The sequence below is a fragment of the Vulpes vulpes genome, chromosome 14 (assembly GCF_048418805.1).
Source record: "Vulpes vulpes isolate BD-2025 chromosome 14, VulVul3, whole genome shotgun sequence".
In the NCBI taxonomy this organism is placed as follows: Eukaryota; Metazoa; Chordata; class Mammalia; order Carnivora; family Canidae; genus Vulpes; species Vulpes vulpes.
In genome coordinates, this window is record NC_132793.1 from 1632198 (window position 1) to 1647593 (window position 15396).

The 15396-nt window shown below is 56.2% G+C and overlaps 1 protein-coding gene across 1 annotated transcript in view; it reads left to right on the top strand.

Annotated features, from left to right (window-relative positions):
- The window catches only part of TAF4 (TATA-box binding protein associated factor 4), a 66976-nt gene that overhangs the window by 42424 nt on the left and 9156 nt on the right, over positions 1 to 15396 (top strand). Inside the window, exons 7-15 of the mRNA XM_072735455.1 lie at positions 255 to 344; positions 905 to 1150; positions 3167 to 3314; positions 3673 to 3787; positions 5628 to 5797; positions 6107 to 6237; positions 6984 to 7109; positions 7483 to 7539; positions 7957 to 8076. Of these exons, the coding sequence (XP_072591556.1) occupies positions 255 to 344; positions 905 to 1150; positions 3167 to 3314; positions 3673 to 3787; positions 5628 to 5797; positions 6107 to 6237; positions 6984 to 7109; positions 7483 to 7539; positions 7957 to 8076 (1203 nt within the window). The remainder of the gene's footprint in view (positions 1 to 254; positions 345 to 904; positions 1151 to 3166; positions 3315 to 3672; positions 3788 to 5627; positions 5798 to 6106; positions 6238 to 6983; positions 7110 to 7482; positions 7540 to 7956; positions 8077 to 15396) is intronic.

A 15396-nucleotide genomic window follows, 5' to 3' on the forward strand; every position in this document is an offset into this window, starting at 1 on the left:
GTTGTGCCCCTTCTCGTCTGGGCACTCACGTCCCTGCCTTCCCGGGGCGTCCTCCTAGGGTCTTCTGTGAGTCTTTGGTGTCGGTCACTATCTCTTTGTGACGGCGTGCCTGACTTCTGTGCTGTCTCCTCTGTCCCATGCAAGACCTGGCAGAAAGAACACTGATTCCCAAACAGGATGCCAGTGCATGTTGAGTAGAGATGTGTTTTGACTTCTATTCACAGGAAGATTTTGTTGTGCTTTTTGTTTTTAAGGATGGAAAAATTGAAGCAGAAGATTTCACTAGTAGATTATACCGGGAACTTAATTCTTCACCTCAACCTTACCTTGTGCCTTTCCTGAAGGTAATCATGAGGACCCCCGTGCAGCCCTGCATGCTGGCAGGTTGCAGCAGGCCTGTGGGAGAGGAGGAGGGGTGTGCAGGTGCCCCTGCTGGGCTCGAGGACCCGTTAAGTTTCCCGTCGGGCGGCTCTCCTGTATGTTGTGAAGCCCCTGACGCTGCAGCTGCTGATGTGCAATGCCCGGGCCGAGGACTGAGCCCCAGCAGAGAAGCTGACAGGCGGGGCTCACAGTGAGGAGCCAGGGCTCAGGGCATCAGGGCGGCCCTCCTAAGTAACCCTTGACGCCGTGATGTAAAAATACCGTTCTTGTCTCTCCTCTAAACATTTTAGCTGGTTCTCACGGAGAATAATCCTGCTGGGTGACGGGGGGAGGGGCGGGGGCGGTTTCAGGGCTCATGAGTGCTGGATGCTGATCCCAACATCCAGAGGCAGAGGCTCTAAGGCTCTAAATCCTACATGGTGTTGCTGGAGGCCTGTTTCTCAGAGCTGGAGGTTTCTGGGTTTGTGAGGAAGGAACCCGGTGCCTGTGCTGCCGCCGACCCCGTGTCTGTCTTTCCGCCCAGAGGAGCTTGCCCGCCTTGAGACAGCTGACCCCCGACTCCGCGGCCTTCATCCAGCAGAGCCAGCAGCAGCCGCCGCCCGCCTCGCAGGCCACCACCGCGCTCACGGCCGTGGTGCTGAGCAGCTCAGCCCAGCGCACGGCCGGGAAGACGGCAGCCACCGTGACCGGCGCTCTGCAGCCCCCTGTCATCAGCCTCACGCAGCCCACACAGGTTGGCGTTGGCAAGCAGGGGCAGCCCACGCCACTGGTATGAAGGCGAGAGCCTTGCCCATCCCCTCGCTGCCCGCTGCCCCCCACAGTCGGCCCCGGCTCAGGAAGCCTCCCTCCAGCAGGCGGGAAGGCTGCTGCCAGGGACAAGCTTGGGTGCTGCTGCCTGAGTAGTTCGAGCAGGAGCTAGAGGCCTCGGCCCTGCAAGTTCGTGATTTCTTGCTCAGGAACATAAAATAAGCATGTTGACTCTTAACCCCACTGGTCTGTTACCCATATCGTTTGGGGGAGGTATTCATGGTTTAAAGGATCACGGTGTGTTTGCTGTGAATTTTAGTGGGACGTGACCTTCGGTTGGACATAATGACCCCAAGACCGGAAACTGTGTGTGCCTGGTGACGATATGTCAGGCAGATGGCGGTGGGTCTCTTGTCTCACGACCTTGAACCCGGCTCTGGAGCCGTGGTTTGGGCCCTGGTGAGATAAAGTTCCAGGCTACTGATCGCTGATTTACAATGTGGGTCCAGTTTTCTGAGTTCTGCAGCTGGAGAAGGGAGATCTCTGCTGGGAAGAATTGTACTTTAAATGTGCTCCCATAGACAGCTGGGCTCCCCAGACGTAGAAAGGCAGTTGATTTTTTTCAACTTTGAAGGGGATTTTGTTCCTTACACACAGTTAAAAAACCTCCGCAGTGCAGGCTGCCTTGTGACTTGGTAGCAGGTTGTAGAACGTGTTTTATTGCAGCAGCCACTTCATAACCGAGTGAGCGACCAGAGTCCATCAGGCTGTTTTCCCACCTGCTCAGGGGACAGCTTCTGTCTTTGTGTGGACAGGTGGTGAGGGACTCATGCTCTCAGTGGGTCAGAGCATCTGGCCTACGGGACTGGGAGCTTCGGGACAGGGGGCCAAAGGTGTGCATGAGTCACGCCGAGGGGCAGAGATTTGTATGTACGGGACTCCCCTAACCGCTGGGCCTAATTTATGCCAAAGGAGAATTCTCTTGAAGAGAAATGGGTGGGTAGTCGTCCTTCCTTGAAAGGTGAACAACCCGATGCTGTCTGTGGTTTGCAGTCAGAGGCAGTCTTGGCTGGCAGGGTCACTTCTGCGTTCCACTTCCCTGGTCCTGCTGGATGTGGTGTGCCTGTTGGCGGGGGGACAGCAGTGCGCTCAGGCCCAAGCCTGGCCCATTCCCTGCCTGCCTTGAAGCCTCTAGAGACACACACCTGAGGCTTTTCCCTGAGTTTATGGCAAAACCTGACGTGAACCACTTTGAGGCAATAGTTATCTTTATTCTTCTTTATGTGTAATTTTTCATAGGTTTGTCGTGGAGACAGTTTGGTTGCAGGGCACTGCCCTGTCCCTCAGCAGCTGTCCTGTAGTCCAGGGCATATGCAGCTGGTCACCTTTGTAACATTGAGATAAAGTCCTGAAGCATCTGGCCCCAGAGAGGGCTCGGCCCTGCAGGCCTGGGGGGCGCAGCTGTGTGCGGGGCACGGCGCCAGGCCGGGCACAGGGGCTGAGCCAGGTGAAGGCCGAGGTGGGAGTGGGCTCCAGCTGACAGCTCCAGGCAGGGCAGCACCATGCCCCGTGGGCCTGTGATAAGGGGGCAGCAGGGACATGCCCAGGGCTGGGCTCAGCCTGGGGTGATGAGTGTAGGCAGGCCCCGATGGGGAGGCCGTCGGAGAGGCTCTTCCTTAAGGACCAAGTTCAGGGCAGGACTTGGGAAATCTGACCTTCCCCTCCCCCCAGTGTAAAAAAGGCAGCGCACCTCTTAGAGACCCTGTGGAGGAGGGAAAGTGGGCCTGCAGCCCTCAGCAACCGTATCCCCTCTGCTGAAATTTGGGGGAAGGCCTGTGTTCCACGCCAGCCCGCCAAGTCAGCCTGCCTCCTTCCGGCTCCGACCTCAGGACCTCAGGCCCTCTGTGCAGATCTGCCCCAAGGGCTTGTCTCTGTTGTGGCACCTGACGCAGGTGTCCCGGTCCTGGCAGGGCCCTGGCCGGGGACGGGTGCTGGCAGCTCCGGGGGGTGTGCTGATGGGCCCGCGGCTCTGCCTCAGGTGATCCAGCAGCCGCCTAAGCCCGGAGCGCTGATCCGCCCGCCACAGGTGACGCTGACGCAGACGCCCATGGTCGCGCTCCGGCAGCCTCACAGCCGCATCGTGCTCACCGCACCCCAGCAGATCCAGCTGAACCAGCTGCAGCCAGGTGAGGGCCCCCGTTCGGTGCCGTGAGCTGCCCGAGCAGCACCGTGCGGCCGTCACCTCCATGGGGGCGCGGGTGTGGGAGTCAGATCCAGTCAGCGCAGCTGATCGCTCCACTCCCAGCCTCTCTTGCACTTGCCAGAGGGCGATGGGTTTCAGAGGAGTAAGTGCTTGGGGGGGGCGCGCTATGCTTTTGCCTGTACTTTCGGGTTGGGATCCCGGCGTCTCTACCAGCTTCATCGTGGCAGGTCCACGGCGATGCCCGCCCCTCGGGCCGCCAGGCTCCAGAGCAGTGGCGGGGGCTTCCACGGAGCGTGCCCACGGCCCGTTGGTGGGTATACCGTTGGTGTCTTGTGTTGCAGTCCCCGTGGTGAAGCCCGCCGTGCTACCTGGAACCAAAGCTCTCTCTGCCGTCTCGGCTCAAGCAGCTGCTGCGCAGAAAAACAAACTCAAGGAGCCTGGGGGAGGCTCGTTTCGGTAAGGAGAGGGCCGCCCCGTGGCAGCCACGACTACAGCTTTGACGCTGCATTCTTCTTCCGCTTCATTTTGACCCTTGTGTGCACCTTTTCCGCAAAGTTTGTGCAGGGAGGTGTGCCTCAGACTCGTAGCAGGAACTAAGCAGCGCTTTTTGGTATATGAATGAATGGAAAACCCGTCGCTATGATGTTCATCTCAGTGTTGTGAGTGCATCACGGCTGTAGTGCAGGGCGCTTCACCTGCCCTTCTTTTAACTTTAAAACTTGTGGAAATGCTGTACCATGGGCTCTTGATGAGCAGCCGGGCGAGGGACTACGTGTCAGGGAATCACAGGATAGAGGCTGTAGTGCTGACGTGGATGACCGTGAAGCAGCAGGAGAGGGCCTGCATCTCGGGGGTGTTCACGGGGCTGCTCCCTCCCAGAAGTCTGGGAAGCTGTTGGCTGGTGGAGCAGAGTTAGCATCAGCAGTGCTGAGCCTTGGTGGCCCTAGCCTCATCTGCACCCAAGTGGGGTGAGGAGGGTGTTGAGCCTGGGGGCCTTGGCATGGAGGGCCAGCGCCTGGTGGGGTGGGGAGGACATCCATGAGGAAAGAGGGTCTGCCGGCAGGTCAGAGAAGTAAGAGAGCAAGGGTCACTGGGAACCCTGGTGTCTTCCTGCCAGGGGAGGGAGTTAGAAGTGCAGAAGAGTGAGCTAGAATGGCCCCTGGGGGGCTGGGTTAGCTCGGGATTCAGTGTCTACACACGTAGGGGGAACTGGACGAAGCCCCTTGCTCTGTGCACCGGGGGCGCCCCGGAGTGGCGGCCAGCACACCCCGTGCTCAGACTGTGTCTTCTAAAAGCTGTTCTGCTCTTGTGACCCAGACACCTTAGAAAGGCTGGTTCTGGGGTCTTCGCAGGGGGAGCTGGTGCATCTTGATAGGTCAGAAAGCAGTGTTGGGGTGGACGGACACCATCAGAATCAACAGGAGTTGCCTAGTTAGGGCCTCCTCACTGCCCATGTTTGTAGGAACGGACTGTGCCCACCGGATGAGACGGGAAAGCACGAGCCTGTGAGAATGAGTGAATGGGAAACTTATAGGGAAGGGGGAAGCGGGCTGGGACCCCCGAGGGCTGGAGCTTGGAGCATGTCAGGAAGGGACCAAGGAGACCCAGCCCTCTGCGGAGCTTGTGTGACATTCTTGTCTCGAGTTGGGGGTGGGGTGGGGACGACACATCAGATGGACACAGATGTGCTGCAAGACTCCTGGCCTGTGGCCTTGCAGGTGTCACAGGCACAAGAACCAGAGCAAGGCTGAGGAACATTCCAGGCTAAGGAGGCTGGAGAGCCATGCAGGGACGCCCTTGGGTGCAGGGAGCACAGGGTGGAGGAGGGGGGGTTCGGGTTGGCAGCTTTCCTGCGGGTGAAGGGAAAGAAAGAGTCCCACACCCTGGACTCCGGCTTTTCTGTAACTGCTACTGTTTTAAGAATAAATTAATGCTCTTTGACTTTTTAAAGAAAGGTTTCACTTGGAACAAACTCCTTGAAGCAGTGAGGACAGTGTTGCTGGGTTTTGCTCCCTCAACTTAGCCCTCACTGGGGGGGCCCTCTGCACACGTCCTCACGCCAGGACGCTTGTGTGGCTTTAAGCCCCATTGGGCCTTCGTTTAAAAGAACAGATTCATTTTCAAAGAACCACTAGCCTTCCTCGTTCAGGTGACAGCGCGGTACAGGAGGGAGCTGGCGGACGCACACCTAGAGGGCATCGGCGTGCTTTCTACACGGGGTCCCACTGGGTCAGGCCCCCCAAGTGCACCTCCTGACGCGCCCCTCGCTCAGTCAGCATTATCTTCTTCTCCGAAGGGATGACGATGACATCAATGATGTGGCCTCGATGGCGGGAGTGAACCTGTCAGAAGAAAGTGCACGAATATTAGCCACGAACTCTGAATTAGTGGGCACCCTGACACGGTCCTGTAAGGACGAAACCTTCCTCTTACCAGCGCCTTTACAAAGAAGAATCTTAGAAATAGGTACGTTGGAGCCCCGCAGCCATCCCCAGGACTGCTGGTGTGCCCGTGTGGCTTAGTCTTCCGAGTGGAGCTGCCGTCTGCCGGCAGCTCCTGGCGGGGCATGTGGGCCTCCGTGAACACGCCTGGTGCCTTGTCCCGCCTTTTGCCCGTGTCCTACATGGCTGATGCTAGTGGTCCTCAGGTAGTTGCAGCGGGTGTAGACCAACCCCTCCCGCCCCGAGGGCCTGCCTGGGCCGTCCTCACGTTGCTCCAAGCGGTGAGTCATGGACGACAGAACAGCGACGTTTGTAAAGTGTTGCCTACCCCCAGGTAAAAAACACGGCATCACGGAGTTGCATCCAGACGTAGTGAGTTACGTATCCCATGCTACGCAGCAGAGGCTACAGAACCTTGTAGAAAAGATATCAGAAACTGCTCAGCAGAAGAACTTCTCTTATAAGGTAACTCATTGGCTTCCCAAAGAGGCTGCACTTGCTGTGGACTCCTGGTCAGTGGTGCTGGGAAGCCTCTTCCTGCACCAGACGTGGGGGTGGCACACTGGTTTTGAGTGTTTCATGGAGCTACGTTTTGGGGACGAGGCCACCTCATTAGCCCATGGTGGCCTCAGGCTCTGTGTGCCCTGGCTGGGAGGTAGGATGGGTCTGCATGAGGGTGCACGTCGGGAGTCTAGCCTGGGCTGGGTCTGGGATGGAGGTGACCTCCCCCACTTTGGAGCTCGGGGAGCCTCCTCTGGTTTTACCCTCGCTCCTGCAGACCTTCAGGGCTCTGGCCCACGCCTGCTCCCGTGACTCGGACCACTGCTCTGTTTGGATTCGTGGAGGGTCACCTGTGCTAAAGCCCAGCCTCCGGGGGCAGGCTGCAGGGTGGGATCTGCCTTCCTCCTCCCTCCCTCACATGAGCAGTACCCAGAGGGGCCGACGGTGTGAGGCCGGTGCCGTCAGAGCGGCAGTTAGAATAAAGGAACAGTAACAAAGTGTGCAGAGTGGAAACCCCCGCAAGCCCCAGCACAGCTTGCCTGAGACTCACTTGTGTGCGTGTTAACCTGCAGAGCATGTCACACACAGGCCGTCTGGGGATGAGGGGTCAGGTGTGGAAGTTATGTAGGACTTGCTTTGGGAGGTGGGATGATGTGCAGCCTGTCCAGCCCAGGCCCCAAATTTATGACTGTGTTTTTACCTTTTTGTAGGATGATGATAGATATGAGCAGGCAAGTGACGTCCGGGCTCAGCTTAAATTTTTTGAGCAGCTCGATCAAATTGAAAAGCAGAGGAAAGACGAGCAGGAGAGAGAAATCCTTATGCGAGCAGCCAAGGCAAGTACCGCACTTGGGGCTGCTCCTGGCCTGGGTCCTGAGCACCCGCGCACGCGCTCAGGGCTGCGGGAGGCTGGCGCTGTGTTGGGGGCTGGCCCTGCAGGAGACGTGATGCGTGTGATTTAGGAGAGGGCTGCAGGTGGGACGTGGACCTGCGTCCAGAGCCCTGCGGGCCGTCCTGCCATGCCATCTGTCAGGCTCCTGTGACCGGTGGGCGGGATAATGACCGCCTCTGAGCGCTTCTTCAGTGGGCCTGACTTTCTTTGGATTAAGAGTTTGTTTTTTTCCATGATGTGCAGGCTATATTTTTGTTTTTTGTTAGATGATAGTTCGCTCATTATTATTAATATTTTTTTACTTTTTAAAAAAATAGTCTCGATCCAGACAAGAAGATCCAGAACAATTAAGGTTGAAACAGAAGGCAAAAGAGGTAAGCTCTTTTAATAAAAAAAATCTTTACTATACGTTTGAAAATAGATTCTTATGTAACCTAATCGTCCAACCAAAGAAAGGGGAAGAAAGTGGTGGCATTTCTGTGATGAGGCTATGTAAGATGTTTGCAGAGGGCAACTGTGTGTTCTGCTTTTAGATGGAACAGTAATTTCTCATGGGGTCTCTTCAGTCTTTATATTTACACAGTTTGTCATATTCTCTGAGCTTCTAAAGATGAGCGTGTTTTTGCTTTATGATTTTTCTGATCGCAGGCTAAACCTACCGTTACAGTCAAAACAGTAAAGAAATTTTAATTTAGACAGTTTCTGAAGATCTTTGATGTCTCTGTTACTTTTGTGATAAGCAAAAGTCATGTGCATGAAATGACAGTCCTCGTTTCCTCTTCAAAACAAAGATGCAGCAACAAGAGCTGGCACAGATGAGGCAGCGCGATGCCAACCTCACAGCACTCGCCGCCATCGGGCCCAGGAAAAAGAGGAAAGTGGACTCTCCAGGACCGGGGTCGGGGACAGAAGTACGTAGCACGACAGCGATCGAGGGCTGGTGGGGGCCTCGGGGGCACCTCTTGGTCGGCAGACACACGTGAGAATTGGCCTTACATGTGGCCATGTCCCTTGGAATTTCTGTGTCACGTCGACTTGTGGATGGAAGTTCTTTCTGTGAGGAAGTGATGGCTGTGATTGGATGCCGTGAGGTTAGAGGCCTGGGCAGGGAGCGCAGGGCCACTCTAACTGCTGGAGCGCCTTCCAGGGGCGCCCGCTCCCGAGCAGCGTGCATGACGCAGGCCTGGAGGAGGACGGACGGGGCCACGGGGCCTGGCGTGAGGGAAAGCGGCCCGTGCTGGTTTCTGTTCAGATTTTGTTAGTTTTTTTTGTTTTTTTGTTTTGTTTCTGAAAAGATTTTGTTAGTTTTTTCTTTTGTTTGTGGTGATATCTTCATGTAGTTATAAACCTAACTTTAGGGTATTGCTACTTTTGTTTACACTGTGACTTGTTTTTTGAGTAAATTGCAGGAAGAAAGCAAGCCTGGCCTTTCCCTACGGCTTCTGGCGGTGGCGGCGGCCGGGCTTGCGCTGGCAGCAGTTCCCTGGGCCCGCAGGGCAGCACCAGCGTTTCTTGTGGTGCGGTGTGCTGACGACGGGTTCTCTCGGCTTCCGTGTACTTGAAAGAGGCAATGTTTCTCCTTCAATTTCGAATGATATTTTACCTTAATATAAAATTCTGGGTTGACAGTGTTTTTTTCATTTAAGATTTATTTTCTTCTACATTCTTGGATATGCGGAGCATATCCAGATGGATGTCATCTAACTTTCAGAAAGGGCCCACCAAGAGGGATACTTGTGCCCCAGGACCAGGCACCCTCTGTGCTGTGCCCCCCGCCCTGTTCCCTGGGCCCCTCTACCTGACAGCTGGTGTCTTACACGCCTGCAAGGACACTCCCGCGTCAGTGCTGTGCTGTCTTGTTCCAGATCACAAAAAAGGTGGGAGTTTTCCTAGTGTGTTTCCCCAAATTGCAAAACTCTCGTTCATAAACCTGATGCCTGGCTGTGATAGGTCCATGCCCGGCGCGGTCCTGTAGAAGGGGCGGCTCTGTTGCCTTTCTGGGCCCACCGAGGTCTCCGCCTGCTGTCTCCCTTTTCGGGCCGCTTTGAGGTTATCGTCTTAATTTTTAGATGTTTGTCTGGGTTGTCTTTAGACTTGGTTCTCTTGACATTCAGCCTGGTCGGGGCTCTTAGATCTGTAGGTCCGTGTTTTTCCTCCAATTTGAGATCTTGTGACGTTGTGACCTTTATTTCTTCAAAATTTTTTTCTGCTGGTCTTTTTTTTTTCCTCGTGGGGTTTCCAGTTACACATATGTTAGACCTGATGATGTTGCCCTTGGGTCTCGGGCACTGTTCAGTTGTCTTTCGTCTTCTCTTGTCCTCAGCACGATTTCTCCTGATCGCAGTCTCCAGGTTCCCTGACCGCGTCGATCGTGTCATCGGCAGGCGGCCGTGAAGCCCACCCAGGGCAGCTCTCACTTGCTGATGTATTTGTGCCTGTGGGGTTTCCCGTCGGTCTTTCTTAGGGTTTCTGAGTCTGCTGAGATTCCCTGTCTGCTCACGTCCCGAGAGAGAGCACAGCTCCCGGGACATCATGCCTCTGGCCTCTTTGTCAAAGGTGCTTTGATGTGTTTGCAGGGCCAGCATCTGGGCTGCCTCAGCTTCACTCTGTTCACTGCTTTTCTTCTCAACGGTGGGTCATGCATTCCTGTTTCTTTGCACGTCTCGTGATTGTTGCTCGATGCTGGATATGGTGGGTGACAGGTTGAGAGACTGGGTTTTGTCTTCCTTTGGAGAGTGCTGACTCTTGCTTTAGCAGGCGGTTCACCCTGACTCGTGTGCTTTGGGTTTCACTGTGGGGTCAGTACGGGCCTGTGGGACGCCCCTGCACACTCCGCCTTCCCTGTCCACGTTTGGTTCTAGGCTTTGTCGGGGTGGCTCTTACCCTAGGGAGTAAGTTGTCCTCCCGGGGAAAGGCCCTGTGATGTCTCGGCTGGGGGCCGCGGTGGGAGGGAGGTCTTCGTGCATGTGGGCTGGGTTTCGGCGAGGCCTGTCATGGCGTGCACACACTCTTGACTCCACTGACGTAGTGCGTTGTCTGGGTGTCATGTCTTCGCCTTGTCCCTTTCACCCTCCCCCGGCTCACCATCCTGCAGTACTGGTGGTGTCTATGCAGAGTCTCATTCTGTGCCACAGTCTCGGATTGTTCGTGGGGACGACATCCCCGAGGTCATCCACACGGATGACAGTCCGTGTCCTGTGTTCCTAAAGGAACATTTCCGTAGCCGAAATCCATGGCTCCCGTTTTCTTTCCTTGAGAACCTTACACGTGTTACCCTGGACGTTTATTCCCAGCGTACAGTGTTGCTCTTCAAGCCTGATGATGGTCTAATTTTATTTCTCTTGTATGTCATGTGTTCTTTTTGCCCAAAGGATCTTTTTTTTTAAAGAGCCTTTAATTTTACTTGGAATTAGTTATCTTGTGTTGGCATTCTTGGGTTGAGTCCTTCACAAGCAGTTTCAGATCTGTTTTATTCGGGAACACCTTCTCTCTCGGTGGGTTTGCCCAGCTTCCTCTGCAGACGTCCCGGTGGTGGGGTCGTGTCGCCCTTGCCTCGGCCTTCACGCAGCCCTCGCCTGCCCCTTGCCTGCCCGCTCCCCCCTCTGGCGGCCTCTTTCGGGCTCACGGCTCCGTTCTTGTGGTTTGGCTTTCGTTCACAACTTCCCTTTCTAATTTTTCTTGCCTCTGGCACCTCGTTTCTACAGTTTGCAGATCCAGCTTCTGTTCTCTCCCGACTGCGACCATGTTCTTCGTGTCTTCTAGCTTGTTTTAAGGTAGAACGTGACAGTTCTGGTCTGTTTATTATTATGTGTTCATGGTGTTTCTCGTGGTAGAGATGTCATTCATCCTCTTTCTCTCCTTTTTCCCTTGTCCCGACTCATGTGGGATTTGGCCTCTGTGTTTTCCGGTTCTCCTTTCCCATGAATTTAGTTTTCTTAAACTTCTAAGAGGAGATGGTGTCTGAGGTAGTCTGCGAACCTCTCGAGCCCCTCTGATGTGGTCTTCGTGCGGTGATGGAGGTGCGGCTGCTTGCTCTCCCCGGGCCCCCGGTGTCCACCCGCCGTGCTCTCGGGCTGCCCTGGTCTCCGCTGCCCCTGTCTTCCTCGTCTTCAGTTTCCCATCCCCTGGTCTCATCCGTGTGAGGCTCTGTGCTGTTGGGCCCAGGGCAGGCCCAGCCCCAGGCTCAGTGGCTGCCTCCATTTCTGAGGACCCACAGGCTCCTGGGGTTTCCAGGCCTGCCAGTGCCCACTGGTGTTGCTCTAGTTTGTGCCGCATGGTTTTGTGGTGCCATCCGGCCTGTGGCTGCCCGCGGCTCATCTTCCCTGGCTTTGCTGTGTCGTCTGCTGGTTTTAGGTTTTGTCATCTAGTTGCCATAAGTCTACATGGGCCTTTGGGAAGACCAAGAAACAGCTGCCCCTGTGGCTGTTTTCTCAGGGTATAGTGATTTACTTTTTTTTAAATACAACTTTTAAAAAATTGAAAATAGTTTCAACCTACTGAAAAGTTGTAGTAGCAGCACGTAGAACTCCATTAGTCTGAGTTCTCAGTTCTGAACATTGCATCACACGCACCTCATCGCGGTGTCTGTGTGTCTCCGTGTGTGCGTGTGCACTGCCTGTATGGACCTGCATAGTCTTCCTGTGATGGGATGTCCCGCGCCCCCCAGTGCCGCACAGCCTCCCAGGCAGGAAGTCCGCCCGCCCTCCCACCTGCTCCCACCTGCTCCCACCTCGCCAGCGGCCCGGCGGCGTCTCTGTTGCTCTGTGCAGGGACGTGTGGCATCCAGCTGGCACGCCACATGAGCCTGCTCCGAATCTCCCCGTTCTGGATGGTACTGAAGAGGCCGGGGCTTGTGTGTGGGGTGACTGGCAGAGGTGCCCCCGTCTCGATGGGCAGGCGGTTGGGTCTGTCGCATCCGGAGGCCCGTGTGGAGACCTTCCTGCTGACCTGCACCTTGCTCCCCGGTTTGTCGGCTCAGCCGTGTGATCCCCGTGATCTCCGTCCGTGTGCGTTGGCATTTAGTAAGGAGCTGTTCAGGGCGATGCGGAGGCCGTCCTTCCTCAGACCGCCACCAGCCTCGGCATCCACTGCTCACACCCGCCTGCCTCTCGGCGGCCGTCACAGGTGCCGGTTGTGAGGACCTTTGTCCGTTGCACCTTCCGCGTTTGCTAGTTGCCTTCTGCTGTAAGAGCTTTTCCTCCTCCGTTCATGCTCCGTTTGTTTGTTCGCTCATCCCCGTGGCAGGGACCATGGACGCCTGTGTATTCAGTGGGTTGTAATCAATACTCTCATTATTTCTAGATTTGGGCAGTGGAAGTTCCTTCAAGCTGGTTTCTCTATCCTTTTGAAGTATCTCCCTCGTTCTTGAAGCATCACGGTTTTACTGGCGAGAGGCGTCCCGGGGCCTCTGGTGCTTCCCCGCCCCTCCGGCGCTTCGCCAGGAGCCCTGGTTCCCTCCAGGGGTAGGGGGTGGCGGCGGGGATGGTGCGTGGAGGCCAGGGTCAGAGCTCTGTGGGTGCTGTTTGCTGCACGGCTCCTTCCAGGCCCAGGGGCGTTCATGCAAGTGCAGATGCGTGTGCGGCGCTTTCTGTGTCTGAAACACCCGTCTCGCTCCTGCGAACACCCGGATCGTAGTCTGCACGCAGGGCTCCTGCCCAGCCTTCGCCCTCTCCTTGCCTGTGAGTCCTTCTCCGTGAGAGATCGAGTTCCCGTTATTCCCTGTGTTTGGTCCCAGCCACGCTGGCTGCTGGGGTCCCCGTGCCGGGAGGGGCAGGAGGCAGAGGGGAAAAGCATATTGATTAACTTTGACTCAGGTGTTAAGGTGCGTCCAGAGTCTGTGCTGGGGACTAGGAAAAGTGTGTGCTTCCAAACCCACGGGGGGAGCCGGCCGCGAGGCAGCAGCTGGCAGTGAAAGCACGGGGACCCCGAGCGACACGGAAGGAGGCAGGTCACCAGAGGCTGTTCTGGGGACTTCTTTCGTATGTTGTTGCTTTTGCCTGTTTTGGGGCTTTGGGGGGATGCTTGTGTGTTACAGAGCGGTTACCACCGAGTCTCTGCTTTGTGCCTCCCATCAGAGGTAGTACTCTGATCCTTTTCTTTTTTCGAGTTTAGGAGCAATTCCTTGGGATACATCTTTTAAAAACCCATTCATTTTGAACTGATTTTAGATGCATGGAAAAGTAGGGAAATGTGAGTGTTTCTGTGTACCCCTCACTCAGCTTCCCCCCAGTATGAGTCATTGGTGCCATAGGCTGTTAGAAGACTTTATCTGATTTTGTTTTTCAGAATTTAATTTTTTAGAAGTATAATAAACTTTTGTTTTAGAGCAGTTGTCGGTCGACAAGGGAACGGGGAGGGAGGCTCGGAGGTTCTCTGCACCCACCCCCACGGCCTCCCCGTTGTCCCCATCACTCACCACAGTGGTGTTGGTTTTGCAAGGATGAGTCCACACACTCACGTCGTCATTACCCACAGTCCGCGGTTGGCCCTCGGGTCCCTCCGGGCGCCGCGCGCCGCGGGTTTGCACAGACGCCCAGCGACGGGCATCGGCTGTAGCGCATCACGCAGGGCCGTCTCCCTGCCCTGAGTCCCCCCGCGCCACGCGCTCGTCTCCCCCTGCCCGCATCCCGCCTCCCGCCGCCCCAACGCCCTCCGGTCCGTCCACGTCTCCGTACTTGTGCCTCTTCCAGAAGGTCACGGGGTCGGAGTCACGCCGCGTGCGCTTCCTTTGCTTAGGGACACGCGTCCTCCGCGTCTTCTCACGTCAGCCCGAGTGACAGCCCGTCGTCTGGACGGACCGCCCCGGACTCACCCCCCCTGCCCAGGGCGCCTTGCCCGCTTCCCAGTCTGGGCGGTTCCGGGCAGAGCCGCGTGGACATCCGTGAGCGGGATCGTGGACGTGGGCTCTCAGCTCCTGCGGGCAAATCCCAGGGCGCCCGGGCGCTGGGGCGCAGGGTAGGAGGGGGCTCGGGCTTGTCAGCGTCGCCCTCCAGAGGGTCTCCCGGGTGGCCGCGCCGTCCCGCCTTCCCGCCGGCCCCGCAGGGAGCCCTGCTGGCCCACGTCCCCGCCTGTGCTTGGCCTCGTGGGCGCGGTGGGCTTGGGCCCTTCGGATGGGCGTGCGGACGTCTCGCTCGTCGTCGCCGGCATTTCCTGGTGACACAGGCCGAGGGGCGTGAGTTCAGGGGCTCGCCTGCGGGTCCTCTGTGGTGAGGGGTCTGGTCAGGGCTTTGGCCCCCCCCTTTTTTTTTAAAGATTTATTTATTTATAATTTATTTATTCATGTGAGACACAGAGAAAGAGAGAGAGAGAGGCAGAGACACAGGCAGAGGGAGAAGCAGGCTCCATGCAGGGAGCCTGATGCAGGACCCGATCCCGGGTCTTCAGGATCACGCCCTGGACCGAAGGCAGGTGCTAAATCGCTGAGCCACCTGGGCTGCCCGGCCCAGTTTTTTTTTTTTTTTTAAAGATTTTATTTATTTATTCAGGGAGAGAGAGAGAGAGAGAGAGAGAGCGAGGCAGAGACACAGGCAGAGGGAGAAGCAGGCTCCACACAGGGAGCCTGACGTGGGACTCGATCCAGGGTCTCCAGGATCACTCCCTGGGCTGCAGGCAGCGCTAAACCGCTGAGCCGTCCGGGCTGCCCCTGGCCCAGTTTTATTCAGGTGTTTCCTCTTGTTTTGTGAGTTCTTTGCAGAGTGGGTGATAGTCCACGAGCAGATGTTTCTTTTGCGAATATTTTTTCCACGTGTGAGTGCCCTATTTTCCCACTGGTGATGTCTTTGTGTTGCAGGACCTCACCCAGGACCTTGTGGTTCCTGACTTGGTGTATTTCCCAGTCCTTGTCTTTCCTGATATTGACACTTGTGAAGTGTGTACGTCACGTATTTTATACAAAGTCCCTTAATTTGGGTTCCTCTTAGGTTTTTTCATGACTAGATCCAGGCTCCGTAATTTTGGCTAGAATGTCAAAAAGCTGATAGGGTGCCCTTGTCCGTGCATCACGTGATCACCTCGACCACTGGGTTCAGGTGGCATCTGCCGGCTGACTGTGCCGCGGGCTCCTGCGTCCCCAAGCAGTTGTCTCTGCAGTGGCGGCTGTGCTCTCTGCCTGGGACTGGTTTTGTCTTTCTGGCCCCACGCGTGTGTTAACCGTGATTCTGCTGTAAAGGGAGCTGTCGCCTCTGCCCTGTTCCCCCTCCTGCTTGCTCGTTCAGTGACTTAACCCATGTTAG